This window comes from Astatotilapia calliptera, chromosome 10, assembly GCF_900246225.1.
Source record: "Astatotilapia calliptera chromosome 10, fAstCal1.2, whole genome shotgun sequence".
Taxonomy (NCBI): Eukaryota; Metazoa; Chordata; class Actinopteri; order Cichliformes; family Cichlidae; genus Astatotilapia; species Astatotilapia calliptera.
The window spans coordinates 8,707,269-8,728,573 of record NC_039311.1 but is presented as its reverse complement, the minus strand read 5'-3'; the positions used below and the strand labels follow the sequence as shown (position 1 = coordinate 8,728,573).

General features: G+C 41.7%; 1 protein-coding gene across 13 annotated transcripts in view; it reads left to right on the top strand.

Annotated features, from left to right (window-relative positions):
- Nucleotides 1-21,305, top strand: part of msi2b (musashi RNA-binding protein 2b) — a 269,399-nt gene that overhangs the window by 137,744 nt on the left and 110,350 nt on the right. For all 13 annotated transcript variants that reach the window (XM_026182716.1, XM_026182715.1, XM_026182712.1 and 10 more), the window contains exon 7: nt 16,155-16,203. In XM_026182716.1, the coding sequence (XP_026038501.1) occupies nt 16,155-16,203 (49 nt within the window). The remainder of the gene's footprint in view (nt 1-16,154; nt 16,204-21,305) is intronic.

Here is a 21,305-nt window from a genome sequence, read left to right as displayed (position 1 = left end):
ACTAGTTAATGGTGAATAAGAGTAGATTAATATAAAGTGCTGCCAAAAATCATTCATTCAGGATAAGAAAAATTGGATCTGATGGGATAAAAACGCCGATCCACATGTCTGAAAATCAGGTATTTCCAGCCCGTGTAAAGCAGCATGAAAAGATGCAACATTTAACACGTGTATGGCAAAATAGGAGATGTTTTTAAAGATTGTGACAAATAACAGTTTGTGGCAGCCTAAATGTGTAGAGAATAAAAGAACTGGAGCCAGAGTTAATAAGAACTGGAACCGATTAACATGATAAAATCTGAACGATAGCCATAGTTACCATGGAGCTTATATAGATGAGAATGCCTGAAGTAAATGCATGCAAAACTGTGATACACTCATCACAATTTTGACTGCATTTGACAGAGTTTTTAAGTGCCTTTAGTTTGCATGCATGTGCGCGCACTTGTGTATTTGTGTGTTTCCCTGTTTTACGTGTGTGCATGCTCCCAGAGGGGAAACGGGCTGTGTGGGGTGTTATCTGCTTCTGCAGAGGGTGACAGCTAATCACCAACCCTGACAAACACTGGGGGAGAGGGGAGGGAAGAGAGAGGGCGAGATGACAAATGAAAGAGAGAGCGAGAGAGAGGGAGAGGAGATGGCGCTGGGCAGGGGGATTGGCATTTGAATTCCACTGAGTAACCACAGAGCGATTCGGATCCTGTCATCACATCCTCTGTATGAGTTTGGACCTGAGCTGGACAACCGTGCAGCCTCCCACCTAGCCCACTGATAACTAATAAACCCCCATCAGTAAAGGTACACATCGAGATAAGAGGCCGCTGAGAAAACATTGCGACAATTCTCGATGAGTTGAATAAATCTGTGTTTGCCAAGAATGTCAGCAGCAGCTTTGATCTCCTACCTGCTGCTTGCAAATTCCCAGCCTCGTGGAGAATCTGCAGAAAAGGTTCACGAGCTGTCTTTATTGCAAAGCAAGGCATCTTTTCAAGTGGTACCTTGTCTGCTGTAAAGACATTGCCACGCACTTACGGTATATGCTAACTCCGCCATTAATCGTATCCATCGTCATACGTTAAATGCACGTGTAGATAGGGGGCGTTTTTTGCCTTGCAGATGGGCTGATGCGCGCTGAGTTAGTGCGAGCTGCTGGTGTCGCCTGTTGACACAGAGATCAGAGGGCTGTGAGAGATGGAGAGATGCTGTCATGAGATGGCGGCAGGCAGGCTGCACTGGGAGAGGGGAAGAGAGACGAGACGAGGCGAGGCTGCTCTGGTTTTTCAAGGAAAATTTTAAAGAGGGATGGGGGGGTGTTTTTTCTGTCTGTTATCATTGTAGGTACACATACCCATTAAATATTTAGTAAATGCTAGAAGGTTACAAATCGTAGCAAAATATCACATCACCAAATTTTCCAGTACGATTTGAATAGTCTTTGAATGTTTTCTTCTGGTGCAAATATCGACGTTAATGATGGCTCCGTTTGATTATGAAAGAAAAAGCAGAGCTGCCTGGTGGTCCGGTGGCTTCTGGACTTCCTGCCAAAGCCAGCGTGGGCGGCATTATTCGGACCAACTGGCGGCTGTCCGGGTAGCCGTGATGGGTGTCATGCTGGGGGCCTCCATACGGGTAGACCCTCATCTGCTCACAGTGTCACACCTCTCGCTGCTTTGCTCTCTCTATCTGACCCTGTCACCGAGGCACAGAGTGACAGATCCAGGCGGAGAGAAACCACGCAAGAGACAAGGGAGTGGGTGGCACATCCTTTTAGATACAGGCATAGCTGAAATCGTTGCTAAATAAAATCAAAGATAGCTGTCAGATGCTTTTACCGAGCACACTGGTTGAGAGCACGCAAATGGCACTATCAGTGAAGAAGTCAAAGGTCCACAGCTACTCGAGAATTGAGGTTGTCATTCACGTCTTTAAGAATACAGTGTAAGTGCTGTCTGTTTAACAGGCACAGCTCACTACCAGCTCTCATGCAGTACAGACCAGACATATAGCTGCATGTTGAGATTAATATCGTTTTTCCATGTTACCGCTTGTTGAGGTATATGGGAAGCAGCGTGAGGAGTTGGAGGGTTAATGTATCTTATCCACAGACCTACGGTGGTCTGGTGGTGGGTGACCGCCACACATCTGGATTTGAGGGCGTGCACATCTGCATCTGTGTACTTGTGCCGCATCGGCCGCTAATGACAGCTGGCATTTGGCCACTATCAGTGGATCGTTAATTAGTATTGAGAGGTTTGGGGGAGAAACACAGATTCCCCTCTATCTCTAAAACAGATGTGTTCTTGATCCGCTAACCTATCTAGGCTGAGCGCATGCACACAAATACACTCTCATGGACGCGTATCCTGTCCGTCCATAGCTTCCCTGACATATGGAGATAGTCTGTAAACAAGTGGCTCTCGGAGTAATATTGACAGCAGTATCTATCACAACTTGGAATCAACAAACAACAAAACAACTCAGAGTTTAGAAAAATAAAAAGCATAAGTGAAAATAACAACAACAAGGTAAACAGCAGGGGCGTATGACGCACTCGGCTCACAGTTCAGTTTAGGATACAGGGATTAATGTTTGATGCATTCTGAATATTCTTCAGGATTAACTGAAAGCAAACAATGGCTTTTCCACCTCTTTCTCAAACAGAAATACAAACCTGCATTCTCCTAATGATGATTAATAATTTTCATTAGCGAATAATGTGCCAATTACTTTCTTAATTAGCAAATTTATCACTTGCTCTACAAGAATATAAACAACAACACTTAAATTTACAGTTCAGAGCCCCCAAGGTTATGCTGTGACATTTGAAGGGAAAGCAGAGAAATGTTCACACTTTTGAAAAAAGCGGTCATTGCTGCTGCTCACTTATCGCGATACTTGATTACCTTGTTGCAGATTTATTTTTATGCCTCAGTTTTAAAGGCTTCTTGTGGATTTTAAGTCAAACAAATACAATAGTACTATGTTCAATAAAGAAAAAGAACAAATGCCTGCACGCGAGGATTCCCCCAACACCTGACATCAAAGAGGAAAGAATAGCAACTCGAGTGTTTCTCCAGCGGACGAAGAGCAGGAATCAAATGATTTTCTGTTTATTTTCTAAAGCCAACCTTTAACAAATCTCTACAAACTCCCAGACACTGGAGTAAAACATTATTATAGCTCCCACTAATGTCAGAGCCTTTGTCTATTCATTTAATTGTAGCATACTTATCCTGATGGAATTGCTCTGTGACCTTTAGTATTTTTATTTCTTCAGCCCTTATATTTGCTAAGTGATGGTATTCTGCCTGATTAGCGCACCCTCGTCCCCCCAGACACACACACTCACTTACACACACAGTTTCAAAACACAATGTATTCACTCCCAGAACCCCACTCCCATTGTTCTGCTTTATAACACTGGGAAAGGAGCATCAGTCAAGTATATTAGCTGGATCCTATTACTGTCACCAGATTGCCTCTCTGAGCCATCTTAAAGAGCCCCCAGACAAAACTTCCTGTCATGTTAATCCAAGCTTTAATAAATAGAGGGATGTGTAACCATATTCAAATAGGGGCTTCCGTATTTATGCTGACAAAGAGAGACGGGCTATCATGAAATGACAGATGAAAGTGTTTTGCATGAAAAGGAGGAGGGGAAAAAAAGTTTTTATCGACGCTCATTCTCCCCCATTCTGGGGAGGAATGTCAAATTATTGAAATGGTCTTATAAAAAAGAAAAAAAAAGCGTAACCCTAATCTAAGTAAAACACTGCAGGTATTAGGGGTGGTGGCCATTGTGAGTGAAATTAATGCTATTCACTTGAGCCTAGCAGTTCATTTTATCCCTCTTGTTCACCTATTAATATCAAAGTACATAATACACACCTTGTCTCCTAAAAGAGATTTATGGATCGGACTCATGAACAGTCATTGAGCACTTTCACTAATTCATGGACACAAAATAGTCCATTGTTGAGATTTTATTTTCCGGCTGGTTATTAACACAATTAGTAAATGGCTTATTATGTGAGGCACTTCTGGCTGTGTCTTTTAGTTAAGCTGAAGCAGTCACAGGGCTACAGTGGAAGCCTTTTGCTTTCCTGAGTATACTCAAACACAACAAAGTGAACTAAAAGCGACCTCTCCCATTCAAGGCCACCTCTTAGATTCACATGTGAAGAAGAGCAGACACTATCACAGAGAAGGACAAGCACTCATTCAGACTAGGTTAATTTCTATCTAGTCATTTCTCCACTGGAGAAAAGAGCTCAGTTAAGCCAGCATTTCACAACTCCATATCAGTGGTGAAGAGATACCTTATTTCAATAATATGCCTATCAAAACTGTACGTAAGACCCTATCTTGCAAGTAACTTATTAGTGTAATAGTGTGTATTAAAAAAAATAGCAGGCCTCGTAACTAGGCCTGATATTCTTGTATAATCAAGCCCCATTTTATCTTAAAGACCTAATAGTACCATATTACCGCAATAGAGCTCTTGACTCTCAGACTACTGGCTTACTAATGGTTCCTCTGGTATTTAAAAGTAGAATGGAAGGCAGATCCTTCAGCTTTCAGGCCCCTTTTCTGTGAAACCAACTCCCAGTTTGGATTCGGGAGACTGAAAACCTCTCTTTTACTTTTAAGATTAGACCTTAAAAAACCTTCCTTTTTGACTAAGTATATAGTTAAGGCTGAATCAGGTGATCCGGTACCTTCGCTTAGTTATGCTGCAATCCATAGCTTTCACATGACATCAGAGCTACTGGGACATCCCGACCTTGAGGGCAAAAGCAGCACTGCAGTTCTTTGGCCTATAGCCATCCTTTGAACATCTTTGAGTTTAACTTAAATGCCAGATAGTTGCTGTGCTCAGATACACCAATCAGCATCAGAATGTTGTAGGGTAGGGCACCAACATGTGAACAAACCTCTCCTGAGTCTGCATTACAGGCCAAATCGCACCAACTGCTGTTTCTCCACAACAACCCAGGCTGTCAGTGGTGGCTCATTTAAGCGGTAGGAATGGTTGACCTGACAGACGAATATATGTGGTCATCTTTACAAATGAATAGTACTGGAGCTTTTCTGGCCCTACACTGTAAAAGTCCAAGTAAACAAAACGTAAGATTTATCTGTGGTAGTTTTAAGCTAGCTGTTTTGTTGTTGTGACTTGGCTCTGTATAAATAAAACTGAACTGAAACTAAATTTAATTGACTCTGAGTTAAAGTCTAACAGGCCTATACTCAATATTAGTAAATGTTGTTAAGTATGCTGCAGTTACATTTAGAATAAAGCTTTAAGAAACAGAGGTTTTGCTGCCTCACTGCAGTTTAGCCCAGTTATGAAATATTGATACCAGTTTTATTCGTATTCCTTCTAGTTTGCACTATGCAGACAATTAGATAAAGATCTTATCAGCAAGCAAGGTGAAAAGTTTCTCAGACAGTTTTTCTGTCAGTCACTGAGGCATGTCACTGGCATATTACCTGCATGCTAATTCTGACTAGTGCTAAAAGTTGGAATGGTTCGAAATACTCTTTTAGCAACACAGTGAGCCTGATTTAAGCAACTGGATCTGCGTAGGTGGCATTTATAATAGAGTTTTAAAACAGGCTCTTTATGTTTGAAAATGAATGGGAATGGGGCTTCTAAGAAAGGTGCTGAAAAAGGTTTAATCATTGGTAGCTGCTTTTATGTTGGCATAAACTGTCTGCACACCTTTACTGCTTCTGCAATGAAAACCGAGAGAGCAACAGCAAAAACTTTAAGAGGGACAGTAAAAGGGACGTTGGCTGAATATTTGAATTCCAAAATATAGTAAATAATGAAATGAAATATCAGCAACAAGACGGCAAATGGAATATGGGAAAAGTTTTTGAAGTGAATGAACTTATTATGTATTCAAATGCATTTAATAGAAGTTGTGTACCCTAATGCCACTTCAATCCTTTTCATCTTCTGCAATCTCCTCATATTAAGTCCAGTTAAACAAACCTCTCCCCGGCCATGTCTTTAACCTTTTTGCAATGTGTTTTCACTCATCCTCCCTAAACTATACTGCATCCTCTGACCTTTCCACACCCTCTGGTCAAAGGTGCTCCGAGCTATATATTTACAAGAAGGAGGGGGGAAAAGGGGGGTGCAGAATGTCAAACTTGTTTTGTGTGTTTGTTTGTGCCTTTGTCCATGTGTGTGTCTGCTAAAAGAGGAATCTGATTGGCTTTCTAGGAGGAAGGACATCATTTTAAATAAGTCCTCAATGTTAAACTGTTTGCTGTAGGGCTTAGGGATTGCTCACCTCTCCAAATACTATTTTAGCTTGAAAGCATAATATTTCCCAGCCTGAGCTTTCACATGGGAGAAAGAGGGAGGGCCCTGGTGCAGCAGTTTCATGGAGGTGGCTTGCAGGCATACTCCATTCTGACAGAATGAGGAGGCACTCTGCAAGAGTGTGGCGGAGAGGAAAGGGGCCCTATTAATAAAATGACTCCATAATGGGTAGTTCCCTGCAGCTTGGCAAAGGAAGACAGGCGGATTGATGGACGAGACCAAGTCCTACTTCCTCAAGCATACTGAGCTCAAGTGTGTGGACATGCCTCTGTGAGGCCAAACAGAGGGCCAGACCGAGCAATATACCGAACTTTAGTTGACACAGGAAGGAAGAACCTGAGGTTTCCTTCTGTGTAATGGGGTCACAGTGGCTGTTTTAAATGAGAAACACACAGCTTTTAAGACCAGTCTGAAAGCTGACTTTTATCCTTCATGAAATGTTGAGGCTATTTTCCATATAATACAATCTGCTCAGTATCACAGATGGTTGGTTTGGAGGGTGGACGTCGAAAGAATGTTCCTTAATTGTAGGTAAACAAGACTCCCTGGGTGACAGTGTTATGTTTCTGTAGTGCATAATTGGGATTACTTAAGAATAAAACATTGTTTTGTATAGAAATTTGGTTCAATTACAAGAACAGGGTGTCAGAGTATGACTCATTGTTACCTCCATCGTTTTTTTCTGTGGGAGCCTAGATGTGTGGAGTTGTGCTAATAAAATATTTTTGTGGCACAACAGTGCTACAGTCTGCTCTAACAATACAGCAGCCTCCTGAAGGCATCACTCCATCATCCTTTTATTACATTTCTTTGTAACAGTACATTGATTAGAGTGGCCTCAGCATGACTGTCTTTTTAATTGTGTATTTGCTGATCTGAAAGCTGCTCAGAGCTCCGTGGTAGGATCTGTTCTAACCATTTCAACAATGCTCTAAGGCATTCTCGACACACAAAGCAAAGTTCATTGTTCGAATATACATCAGTTTGTATCACCATAGCGACCTCCTTGGATGCTGAGCAGGGGACCTCATAAATATGTAATCCTGACAGATTTGAGGAATTGTCCTCCTCAACTGTTTCTCTCAAGCCATTTTGTTAATGTCAACAAGAGGGAAAGTTAGTGGAATAAGCAGTGACAATGCGCCAGTGGTGTATATCATTAATAATTACATACACAAGAATTTCTGTGGAATAAATGCTGAAAAACACAAATCCGTCTGTTGCTTCTGTTTTTCAGCAGTGGATATAAAAATAATAGATGAAGCGTGTATACTGCCAGCTAGTTTCCTTTGTGGAGCTCTGTGGTTGCGTCACACTGTGTATTATACAGAATATAGTGTAACAGGTAAGACTTTGTATTTGCCAATCAAACGTGATTGATTCTGATTAATATGTTACACTTCTAGGGCAGCCTTGCAGCACCTTGTGTTTTCTGTCCAGTAACAAAGTATTTGTCCCTTTAAATCTGTGCAAATTGGCATTTCTTAAATTTTTATTTATTTATTTTCAAAAGAGTTAAGGAATAAAGTTTTGCTGGGGGAAACTATGAAACAGACATATTTACTTAAAAGAAAAAAGAGAGAGAAATATGGTAGACAGAGCAGACAGCAGATAAGCTTCTCTTCACCCCGACATCGCTGTGCTTTTTCTATCTGTATGTGTGTGATGTGTGTGTTAAGTTTGCACTCTAGCCGTGCATTTTTATCACTTCTGCGGAGGGTTGCCACTCATCCATTATAATAAGGAATATTCCTTTTGGGAAAGAAAAAGGTTGCGTTCCAGATTAAACATAGCTGGCCTGGCCCCTGGCTCGTTGGACGCTGAAAGAATAGCTCGTCCATCTCGGCTCACGCTTAAGAACGCTGTCCCTTTTGCCACCTTGTGTAATTGCAAGAGCTTATGGGGAGCTAAAATTTTGCCCTCTGCTCCTCGTTAAACTACCACTTGTAAAAGCGCTCAAGCGTGGATGCAGCACACTGCAGCTCAACGTTCCCAGACAATGATATAGATTTCCTCTACAAAAGAACAATTGAAAGGGTTGTCACAAATTTGTCTATTGTCACTGGTCGCTATCATTTCTCTGTTAATTGCCATCATTGTAATAGAATATTAGATGCACTACTGCGAGGGGAGTGTTGATGAAGGGGCAGCGCGAGCTGAGTTTTTCTCCTCGACCATGACCTTATCTGTCACAGCGGTAATGATAATAATGATGTGATACATCACTGATCGATGGAGGGATTTCTTTTTTGCCCCCTTTACCCACCCGGCTGCAAGGCTGTGCTGCAGGTTCGGCTACAAGCAGCTGTCCCTAGAAATAGGAGGGAGTCGGCCCTTTAGTCAGAAACACTTGAGAAAAATGGATGCTTGCCAGCAAGACAGCTTAAACCAGGGTTCTACTTATGAAAAGCGCTTTTACTGTAGGGTATATTGAGGGCCAAACCTGTTCACATGATCTGTATTTATTGCTTTGAGTTGTGCCAATAGAAAATTGGCACTGTGATATTTTTTTTGTAATCGAGGCATTTGTAGCAGGATTTTTTTCATGCTGAATTGGCCACAAATGATTTTGAGCATCACCTGGTAAACTGATGCAAATAGCCCAGTCGGTGCTTTGGTGTTGGCAGCGTGAGCACAAATCCCAGTAATCCTTGACACCAAAACTGACACCAAAATTGCCTAATAACTACACACAGCTCAATTCTTTCCACTCAGATAAAAATGAAGTTCACAGCAAGTGTAATAAAAGCAAGAAAAGAAACCACTGTGTATCCCAGTGCAGCCAGCACAAAGCCGCACCAGGTGCCAGTACAAAGACAGACACAACAAAAGGATAGGCACAGCCTACTCTCAGGTCACTATCTGTGGCTCAGGCCTTCGTTCCTTTGGCATCAGATATGATCTATATCAGTGTCACCCCCAAATTGCAGGAAAGCTCCTCTAGCCTTCAGCCATGAGCTGAATGTAAATGTGCATTTGACACCTATCTAAATAGCTGTCATAATTCATTTCCAGAGCTCTTAAATCTCCCCCTGTCACCTGGCACCTCTGCTGTTTTCCTGTCCAAAAACAGAGCACATTAGCCTTTATTGATGTGTTTGTCCTTTGATACATAATTCATCATTCAACCACATTTTTCTTTTTTTTCTAGAATTAGCATGTATTTTTCTGTGCTTGTTCAAACATATGGATTGACACAGACAAAGAGGTTGTACTTGGTGTGAGTTTGAACCTTGTGCTATATGTCAGAAAAGGTCTCTTTTTCACGGCTTATTGAAGCAGAGTGATATAGAGCTTTACCGTCATGTTACTCCAAAGATGACTTACCTTCAGTGGTCACGACAATAGAGAAAAAAAATAGTTTCACAGACAGAACTTGGAGCAAAAAAGTCTTTTAACTTCAACCAAAAGGCATGCTGTAGATAAAACCTTCAGAGGTGCATTAAATACTGCGTAAACACTACTAATCAATCAAAGCACACAACCTGTAAAGGACACCAAATATTTCCTCTGGTTCTCCAGAACTCAGAGGAGGATGCTAGTCTTCTAGCATTTGCATTGATTAGTTGTTTGACAACACAGTGAATGCGTAAAAGCTCCCAGTGCACCAATTAATGTGCGATCTGTTGGTCAATGCCTTTAAAGCCCAGGCAGAAGTTCTTTCACATGACTTATGAACAATTTGTAATAGCAACAGTGTAAGAGCTTGCACAATGGGATTCAGAAAGAGGAAAGGGCTCTAGTATGAAATCACTACCTTCTTTCTGTGTATTGCTAGTAAGCCAACACTTGACATACACTTCTGCTGGCCCTTTGTTAGAGGTTATTTGGTTCAGATGTGTTTGCTGCAGGTTCAGTTAAAGAGCTGCCCGGCCTCTCGCCCGCTGACTGCCTTCCAGCAGCCTCTTCTTAAGCGGTCATGGACTGTCCCAGTGCAGATACCACAGTGAAATACACTTTTGCTCTTTTCTTCATTGTCACAAAAGGCCAGGCACTTCGCTGGAGTTCCCATTCCCTTTTTACATAGTGATAAGACAGCCATTATCCTTTGAACCTTTCTTTTCACTGTGCCAGGAGAAAAGGAAGAGTGAAAGAGAAGGAGGAGGAGGACAGAGAAAGATTTCTTCCCTGAGGTGAGCCTAGCCTCACCTCTGTGTGGCGGGCTTTTTTTTGTGAGCAGTGAAGAGGTCCTTAACCTTCTATCAGATGGAGGCACACAGTTGTGTTCTGCTTGAATAACTACATTGAAAAGCCCTGAAGCACGGGAGATGGTTCTATAGACTCTGCAAGTGGCATAGAGAGAGAGAGAGAGAGAGAGAGAGAGAGAGAGGGGAGGGTGTATAGTATGACCTGCTGGAGTGTGACCCTCACATGATGTGCACATTCTTTGTTAAAGTGCCCATCAGTGCTTCACTGTGAATCTGTGTTCTTTGTTGGATGGGTCTCGCTGACAGGATGGTCCTTCTCTAATAATGTCACAACAACACAGTTCACACATTTATGTAATACACTTCCTTTAATAGACCTCACTTCATTTTACAAAGTAGCAGTCTTTCTGCTCTCAGGTTGTAAATGGCTTTATGGTGGCAATACTATCAATATTAGAGTGCAGATATCTGAATGTCAAACTGCATGAAGGGCTCGTGGTGGCTGATGAAACTGCGGGCCACTTGTTTATACAGCACCACATGACAACACAACCCACCGCAGTGCTCAAGACAGCAAGAGGAAAGACGTATGTTATTCACCTTATTGTAGCCGAGATTGTTAGAGTTAACTAAAATGACACAAAAAACCAAAAACTATGTGTGGAAAAAATAGTTAATGGGGGAAGAAAAAAACTGAACTTAAAAACATGAGAGCTAACTGAAATTCCACTGTCTACCGATAAAAAGATAACTCAAATTAAAAAGTGCAAGATGTCTCTTTAAGTTTTAATGTTGGTCTATTTATTGAGATGTCTATGCACTGTATTTGCATTTTTATTTCTGGATGTTTGACATAAACTCTCCAAATTATACAGTCAGCGTAATAAAAACTAAAATGAAACATTTTGTAACAATAAAAACTAAACGGAAACAACTAAAACTACTTTGGAATTTGAAATGACACTGAAAACAAAAACGTATTAAATGAAAACTAATTAAATAATGCAAAACTGTAATAACTCATCCAGACTTACAGGTGAGTTTTGTTTTCTTTTTTTCTTTGTCTTTTCCTTCCTCCTTCTTCTTCTTCTGCTTTTTTTTTTTTTTTTTTTTTTTTTTTTTTTTTTTAACTATTTCCCAAGTTCTTAAACAGAGCAAAGAACTTTTAACACAGCTTCTCCAAACATCCCAGTTTGATCTTGGACACAGAAAATCAATTATTCCATAAGCACCAAAATGACCAACATCAGCATTATTAGCTCTCTGATGCTAACAGTCAGTTGTGTATCCTTTGCTGGATAACAGCCTGTAGGCATTTGTTGTGGTTTACAACAAGTCTCCCAGCCCATTCTTCTTCTGATGAGTCTCTCAATCTCTCCCAGATTTGATGGTCCTCTGGTATGGATCTTGGTCTTCAGTCAGCCCATTGATTTTCAGTGGGATTCAAGTCAGGGCTTTGCACAGGCCAGTCTGTAACATTCACTTTGGTCTTCTGGAAGTATTTCTTCACTAAAAGTGGCATATGTTTTGGGTCATTGTTGCGTTGGAAGACAAAGTGACGACCAAGACTCACTTTTGCTGCTGACTGCTTGAGATTTTCTTTTGAAATCTTCTTTCTTCGTGGTTCCTTCGTGCTTGACGAGCTCCAGACGCACTGAAGCATCCACACAACATAATACTCCCACCCTGTGTTTTACTGGGTCTCTCTGGCCAAACAGCTCTACCCATATGGAAAAGAAATAGTAAAACCATATATGATTTACTCATGAAAGTGGCCACTTTCATGAGTAAATCATATATAAATCATATAAGGCTTACATGATTTACCTTCAGTATGGCTTGAAGGCGTCTCTTCTGCAGAAGCTGAGTTTTTCTTACTCTCTAACCTCACAGCCCATCCCTGTGCAGGGTTCTAGTGATTGTCTTCTTGAGACTACTGTTCCTGACTTGGCTAAGTCATTTACTAGTGTCTTGTTCTGGGGTGTTTAGACACATCTCTCAGTAGTTTTCTTTCCAAACTTTTTGAAATCTTTCACTTGCTAATCTCTGCCAGGCTTGTTCTGTACTGTGTGGCTCTCTTTGAATTTCTTGATGATACTTCTCGCTCCAGTTCTTGACAGTTAGAAACGCTGTGATAATTTTGTATGTCCATCTCCTGGTTTGTGACCATCAACAATTAATTTTCTCAAGTCTAAACTAATTTATTTCATTTTTGGCATTATGCTTTCTCAAGTGACAGCTCAAATCAAATACAGAACAAAGGTTTTTGTTCTGTGTATAAATTGGAAGAGAAGCCTCAGTTTTAACTTGATTTTACAAGCTTTGACCATTACACAGCTAAAGCAAATCATTATAGACCAGTGGTTTGTTTCTATGGCTCAAAAAAGGTCAGTTTTTCAGGGGGCTAATAATATTGACCCTGGTAATTTTTCTTTTCTGAAATAATTCTGTTGTTGTTTGCAAATAGAAAAAAATCATGCTCTCTAAAGACAATATTTTTAGAAATGCTATGAGGAAAATTTGTTTCTCTGTTAAAAAAGCAGCTGGGAAAACTTTGATTAAAAATTTAAATTTCAAAGGGACTAATAATTTGTCTTCATCTGTAAACCAAGTTATTTGTTTGCCATGACTGTTGTTGGTGCTCTTTCTGTTCTCCTCTACTCTGTCTTTTCTTACACCACATGGACAAAGTATGGAGTGACTTTGTCTATGTGTTTTTAGTGTTTTCTGTCTCATTGTCACAGGTATATAATATCATGCACCTAGCCATGTCTTTACAAACATTTGTGAAAGAATGGGTTATTCTAAAAAGCTTGCTGAATTAAAGCGTGATACTACCAAGATTCCATGATCAACAGCTGAATAAAAATTACAGATCTGAGGCACATACTGTATATATTTTGCCCATGCACTGCTGGCTCAATAACTGCAGAGTTCCACACCACAGCTGCCATTAACATCAGCACAAATACGTGGCATAGGTTTCCATTGCTGAGCGGCTTCTATAGGTATAATCTGTAAGTGCCCTAGTAGTTTTTCCTATGTAGTGTAACCCTTTTCACCAACTGGTCAAGCCAGATGGATGAAACTCCCTTAAATTGAGTCCACCAGAGGTCTTTTCCTATTAGGAGAAAGTTCTTCCTCCCTACTGTCGCCAAGTTTTTGGTCATGTGGATGTAATGTCATTCACACTGTATGCATATGTTTGAACTCTCTGATATTGTAGGGTCTGTAGGGTCTTAATGTTAATTTATGTTGTGTTATTTTGCTTTAAAATACAATGCTATTCTATTTAATGTTTTGGGAAGTTCTATGTGCCATGTTTCTATGTGCCTGTATTTCTTTAAGTGTCAAATAAATATGCCATTTTTGTTTGCACTTCTACTGATGCATGGACTAGTGACTCTGTTGGCTCTTCCAGTATCACTGACATTAGATGACAGAAGTCAAATGCTATAAATTTCTGTCTCCCATGTAAATGATCACAGGCTGTCAGCCACGCTTGTCAAATTAAACGTTTACCATAGTTGGTAAACATGCCATTCCATCTTTGCTCTGCAATGCAGCTTTCACGCTGTCAAATGCTTAGGCATTAGAAACTCTTTCTGGTGCTACAAGCTGAATTCCAGCTACAGAAATGGACCAAATTGGAGTTTTCTCACCTCTTGTTTTCAGTACGGTGTAGACACTAAACAGTCTACAAGTTTCTTTGGGTTCTTTAAACCTAGCCAGTGGACTGCAGCCATTAGCACTTATGGGTTGCAGTTTCCCAGTTTCCTCTCACTTTAATGTGATTTTGATTAGATCGGCTGGAATGAGACAGACGTTAGGTTTGGTGACATTTTAAATGTCTGTTTAGAAAACTGTTGCTGCAGGTGATGTTGCCCGGCAGCTGTTTATTTGTACTCCCCCTGTAATATTTTCCCGCCACACAGTCATCAGATAGCACATTTTTCAGAGACACTGCAAACTTCATTATTATTATTTTTTACCCTTTTGTGTTGACAAAGAGAAATAGTCCAGGGAAAATAATAACTTTGTTAGTGATTGTATAAAAGTGCCAGCTCAAGTACCAGCAGCTCTGCTGAATTTATACCCACACTTGAGCATTTCCTGACAGTACTTAAGATAGACTGCCTGTCTAACTTTTGTCCTCTTTGTAAAGACTTGAGCAAGCGATTATTATTTTAGAAAGTGAGTGTGAAATGCCTGCCTGCCATTTTAAACAATATCACCCCTTGCACAAGTTCCACGTTTTAATTCAAGATTCTTCACTTGCCATGTCTCTCTCTTGCAATGACTCTGGCTTAACTTAACCACACGTAACATCCATTGTTTTGTTCTGTCACAGCTGTTGTTTATCACTAATTTGCAGAAGTGATGCAACTCTGTAGGATTTAATAAGCCCTACCTTTCCGCAACATTTACCTGCAGGCTCTGCCTGCCTTCCTTTTCAGGTAGTCTGGCAAACAGCAATTCAGGTGCTCAGGCACTGGGTGTGTGTATAAGTTACTTGAGGATTCACATCAGTATTGCTTGCTAAATTTGACAATTTGGAAATAATTTAGGGAGGAGCAAATCAAGTGCCTGTGAGCCATACAGTGAGTAACTTGGCCCTACAAGCTGTGCCAACGTCTTGTGTGCCAAATGTGTGGCAAGAGGGTGGCACGAACAGCGTGCCAGCGCTAGTCTGCCTGGCTGCCAGGCACTTCTCTTTATCCAATCAGACAGTTCGGTTTGAGTGAGACCCCCTATTCTTGTCTCTTCCCATCTCCTCTCGAAGCTTTGTAACCCTCCCGTGAAAAGCACAGATGCACACTTGCACACTATTAAGCCTCCTCAGTACAGTTACACTTACCTATAGACCATAACCAGGGAGTGAATGGTGCAGAGTGCTCCCTCTTTTTGTTTCTGTCTGCTGCTGCTGCTGCTGCTGCTCTCTACTCCTCCATCTTTTTTTTCTTTTCTTCTTTTTTTTCTTAGACAACATCACAGGCTAAATGAGCATGCCTCAGTCTGTTTTTTAAGCATTTCATCAGCATTATAGAAAGAAGAGTGTGTCTAGAGATCTGTTTTTCGGGGATGTGTGAAAAAAAATTCTGCCTGTCTGTGTGTGGCTTTATTGGACATGATGAAGGATGATATTATGGTGGATGCTGCTGCTGCTGCTGCTGGGGCTCTGAGATGAGGAAGGATCCCATTTGTCTCACACCCGCTTAGTATAATGTGTCTATCTGTCCCTCTCCACAAGACTGGACATCAGTGTTCATCAAAATAAACATATTGTCAACACTGTTTTTCTTCTTCTTCTTTCTTTCTTTTTTCTTCTGGTAGTTTTTGTTAATTTTTCTCCCATTGCTGCTCTTCACATATTTGCCACATCTAATCCAGAAAACACGTAACGCCACTGTGATTGCATGGATTTCTTTATCGCTGAAATTCTAATCTATAGATGGACACGGAAGTGGTAACCCGACAACACAGCGTGAACTCTGATTTATTATGTGGGAGAGGGGTGCTGGGGAAGAAATCAGTGTAAAGGAGCGAAAATAAATATTCTAAGAGCAATTACTGCGAGTAGACGAGCTGCGATTCAATAGGGAGAAGGTGATGCGAGGTACTTGCCGAAAAGATTAAGCTAATGTCGGCACTCCTCTTATGTCTTCCAGGTTGATGATGCCATGCTTATGTTTGATAAGACTACTAACAGACATAGAGGTAAGTGCACAGCTTCTGTTCCCCCTTTCCTGATGTTTTTTTCCCCCTCTGTCTTTCCGAAAGGTGAGAAAATAGTCATTTTATGTCCTTTCCCCATGAGATAACACAGAACAGTTCCATTTCACATGATATTAGGTGTGCCATCTGTTCAACAATGGGAGCGTGTCAAAGTAATCAATAAGCTGGTACGGTGTTTAGAATGTTTGAGCATTAGATGGAGAGTGTGTGTGTGTCTGCGATGATGCTGGTGTGAGTGTTTCAGAGAGGTGCTTAAAGGGTGTAAAGATTGCGAGATGGTGGGTGCTGTGCAGTCAGATAACAGCATCAGATAAGACCCAGGAGAAGCACTGACTTTATCGCTTTATCTCATCAGCTCCTTATCTGAGATGAGGGGGGACATTTCTCTCTCAAGCAGAAGGACTTTCCAAAGACAGGTTTCCTCCCTGCACCACAATGCGGCGTCGGCGTATTTAAGCCAAGCGACACTCTTTTAGGCCCCGACTTAACCACAGGCAGACACGTATATAGGCCTGTCACTTATCCTCAAAACTGTGCGATGGTTGGTATTGCTGCCTCACACAGGTACGCTAAAGGAACTTTTTAGGAGACAGACTGTCCCTGGCTGTTTATGCCTGTATGTATCATTGTGTGCGTGAGCAGTCGACAGGCGCTGACAGGTATTTCCACAAGAAAAAGGAGCAGACACTGCTGTGTTTGTCACGCCAGTCAGCTCACTTGTAGGCAGAGCTGGCATCACAACCCTCTCACTCAGCTGGGCTGAGCATATAGATGTAAATATTTGTTTGCAGCGAAGAAGTCGTCCCCTCAAAGTGTATAAATGTTTAAGTGCAGTGTTCTGGGATCGAAAGCAGTTATTGTTTTGCGAGTGAGCTCTGTCTTTGGTTTTTAAGCTATATCCGTGTGTGAGTGCTGTGGAGGCAAACTCTTTTGAGTCTGGTAAACAGTTTCTAAGTGTGAAACATGTGAACTATAGTGGAAGTGATCTATGGCTTTGAGGGGATTTTGATCTGTAGTGACAGAACCCAGTGTGAGGTCTGCTTTGAGACGAAGGCTTTTCTCACGCTCTCTCTTATTTCTTGCTCTTCTCTCTCCTGTCTGCTGCACCGCCAGCCCTCTGTGAAAGGGGCTGGGCGCCATGCTTGGAGAGTGTGTTAGGCGTTTGCCTTTGGGCAGCAAAATGCCCTTCAAATGAAGACAGTGATGGAGAAACAGCCTCCTTGGCAATTTTTCTGATGACAGCAGGCATATTTATATTGAGTGTGACACGGAGACAGGCGTCAGGTGCAGTTCTTCCTGCGGTTGCTGTTTTGTCTAAGTAGCGTTTTGATTATTTGTTCTAGTGGGAATTTGACACGGTAGATATTTGCTTTTTTTCATCTTGAGGGAAAAAAAACAAAAAAAGCACAACAGGTCTTTCAGATGAATGGCGCAGAATATTACAAACCTCTAAGAAGTTATTCACCAGAGCCATTAATGTGACTGGTCATATTTTTATTTGCTATATTTACTTGAACATTGGGAGGTTATACTGTAAAAAGAAAAATGCTATTTTTACTACTTAAAACCTTTTAAAGGTGCTCTTTTACTGCTGCGCAACAGCAAAGGTTCAGATGGCCTCATTTGAATGTCATTTCTGTAGCTTTTTTGTTTTTCTCCCTAAACATTTCTTACCTAAGGTCAGTGCTGTATATTGCTGTATAATGTGATGTTTTTTTTTTTTTTTTGGAAGAGCTTATTGTGTTTGAGATGCATGATCGACACTTGATTGTGAGTGTTTTCTTTGGGGCTGTGGTGAATTGGATAGAGGACAAACGTCACACTTCACTAGTAGCAGCATTGTCCTTCAGACGGTCCTGCGAGCCTGGCGAAACGACAACCAGAGGAGACATTCTCTACCCTTCTCGTTTCTACCTTTTCTTTTTTTTTTTCCTTTTTACTCTCTATCTCTCCCGGTCATTCAGTCTTATTCGTTTTTCCTTTTCTTCTATCCAGTCACACTATTTCTGTCCCCAAACCATCTCCCATTCTGGCCTGTCTTCGCCATCTCTAGTCTTTCTCCTTCTGTCTCTCCTGTTAGAGGACACTCGCTGTAAGCAAAGCTCCTCACAAAGGCACACGCTGCACACCATCTCCTTGGCATTTAAAGGAGTAGAATACAGCCAATTGTGTTGGAAATTGAACTCTCTAAAGCCTCCCTTCCCGCTGCAGCAGTTCATTGTGGGTGAGTTCAGTGTCTTTGCTGAGCGGCTTGGGCTGTCCAGAGGTTGATGCCAGAGGGCGCCTATTGTTCCATGTTCTACTGCAGTGTCCCCCCCCCACCACCACCACCACCCCACCCTCACCGACTCCTGCTCCGCCTCCCTACAACCTTCCCCTTTTTTTTCTCCTGACATTCATTTTGTGACAGAGAGGAGAATTTCAGGGCATTATTTCACAAGATATTTTTAACTTTTCTTGTTTATGGGTGGTTTATTCGGTTGTGCAGGAGGTCCAGCAAACAGTGCCTTTGCTCCAAAACACAGACTGGGGACAGGGCCATGAGCACAGCAGTCACAGACTACACATACCAGTCATCATTTCCAGCCCCCTCAACATGCCTTCACATGCCAAAATTGGATGACAAGACAAGCTATATGGGTGGGAAATAAAAGCTTTTGGTATAGCCCTGAGTCAAAAATCGTTCTGTCATCCCTTTACCTCCTCCCGTCCCACTGGCTGACATATGATCTATGATCTCAAATGTGATTTTCACTGTCAAACACAATTGGCAGTGCCATGAAGAGTGTTACAGGGGTGCAGAAAAATGGCATCTGTAAAGGGATGGGATTGAGAGCATGATGAAAGAGTGGCAAATATCATTATCCGCCAAAGCATTGGGGTTTAATTTGTGAGTTACAAGTTACAGTAGATGATAAATTAATTCTTTGTCTTGTTACTCGTAAGCGTCCCTTATTAAGTGCTACTCTACCACACCGTAATTAGCCCTGCTTCTCCACCACAGTAGCACTCTCATTGTACCCCACGTATAATTCAAAAAGTACCTTGTACAAGGTGAAAATATTTAGCATAGATATTATTCACGAGCAGCTTCCCAGCATCACTCTTACTACACACAAATCAAAACAAGAACCACACGCACAACAGAAATTAGAGCAATGCAATTCCGATGCTAAAATATACTTGCAAGTTTCACGGATGATGATTATGATAATGATGATGATGATGATGACAGATCAAGCAGTCCAGCACGGCACAGTCTCCATGGCAACTTGATCTGGTCACGATAAAAGCTTGGCTGCAAGCACCAATAGGAAAAGTGCATTTTTAATTATTGCTGCTTCCCATGGCGAAGCATGGGGTTTTTTGTTGTTTGTTTGTTTTTGTTTTTTGTTTTTTTGATGACCTGAAGAAGAATTACCAAATCTAAACATCAAGCTTGGTGTCAATACAGTAGCTGAGATATCATCTCACTTTCTGTTTGGCTGCTTCGCTCCAATTTCTATTGGCTGCAACAAACAAACTGTTTGAAAATTTAAACCAGTATAGTAAGTTGGTTTTTTTTGTTTGTTTGTTTGTTTGTTTTTTGCCTGTCGCGTTTGGATCTTTAGCCATCAGATTTATTGTCTGAAGGCCAAGAAAGATGCCTAGCGGATTTACTTTACCAAGTGGCTCATCATGGTCTTGCCATATTGGTCCATTTGATTGCCCTTTATTATTATTATGTATTTATTTTATTTTATTTTCTGTTGTTACAGATGGGACAGACATGACTGTGGGATAGAACAGTGAGAAAGAAAGAATAAAAGAAAGAGAGGGTGAGAAAGAAAAACAGAGGGGAGAAGAGATAGTGAGAAAGGGAGGAAGAAAAAAAAATACCTGGATCACCCGTCGAGAGAAGAAAAAACAGAAGAGAAAACAAACAAAAAAAGAGCAACATAATAAACACAACACCATCATAATAAACTAGCTAACAGTAAATAACAGTAGATACTTAAATGTTATTAATGAAATGTTATTGTGCAGCACGCAAGATCGACAGCGCGCAATGTGCTTTGAGGTAGCAGCCAAGAAAGATGTAGTTTGTGTCTGTGAACACCCGTGTGTGTACACCTGTGTGCACACCTGTGTGGATCAGCACGCTTGTATTCAAAAGGTTTCTCCATGTAACGTGCGGAGGGCGGTGAAAGAGGCGAAGCAGCGCTACGGGAGGAAACTAGAGTCACAACTCCAACAGAGTGACTCTAGGAGCCTGTGGCGGGGACTAAGGACAATAACGGACTATAAAGCACCAACAACCGGTATGACGAACGCGGCCGTGACTCTGGCAGACGAGCTGAACACTTTCTATGCTCGCTTCGAGGCTGCAGCTAAGGTCTCCAACAATGCTAGTGTTAGCGGCGCTAACGGCTGCAGACAGGAAGATACTGCCAGCACCGGAAACGTGCTCGTCATCTCCGAGCATGAAGTAAGGAGAGCCTTCAAAAGAGTGAACACCAGGAAAGCAGCAGGACCAGACGGCATCCCAGGTCGTATCCTAAGAGACTGCGCATACCAGCTAGCTCCTGTGTTCACTGAGATATTCAACATCTCTTTATCTCAGTCGGTGATCCCCACATGCTTCAAAGAGTCCATCATTGTTCCTGTCCCAAGAAACCCCACCCTGCTTCTCTCAATGACTATCGCCCTGTAGCCCTCACCTCAGTAGTGATAAAGTGCTTTGAACGCCTGGTCAGAGACTTCATCATTTCTTCACTACCAGACACACTGGACCCACTACAGTTCGCTTACCGTCCAAATCGTTCCACAGACGATGCCATCTCTCATCTCCTCCACACATCACTCACTCACTTGGACACTAGAAGGGGGAATTATGTTAAAATGCTCTTCATAGACTACAGCTCTGCATTTAACACCATAATTCCCTCCACACTCACCACCAAGCTGGAGCATCTGGGACTCAGCTCATCTATGTGTCAGTGGATCTCCAACTTCCTAACTGGCAGACCACAGGCAGTAAGGATGGGCGGACATGTCTCAGCCTCCACCACTCTCAGCACTGGAGCCCCCCAGGGGTGTGTTCT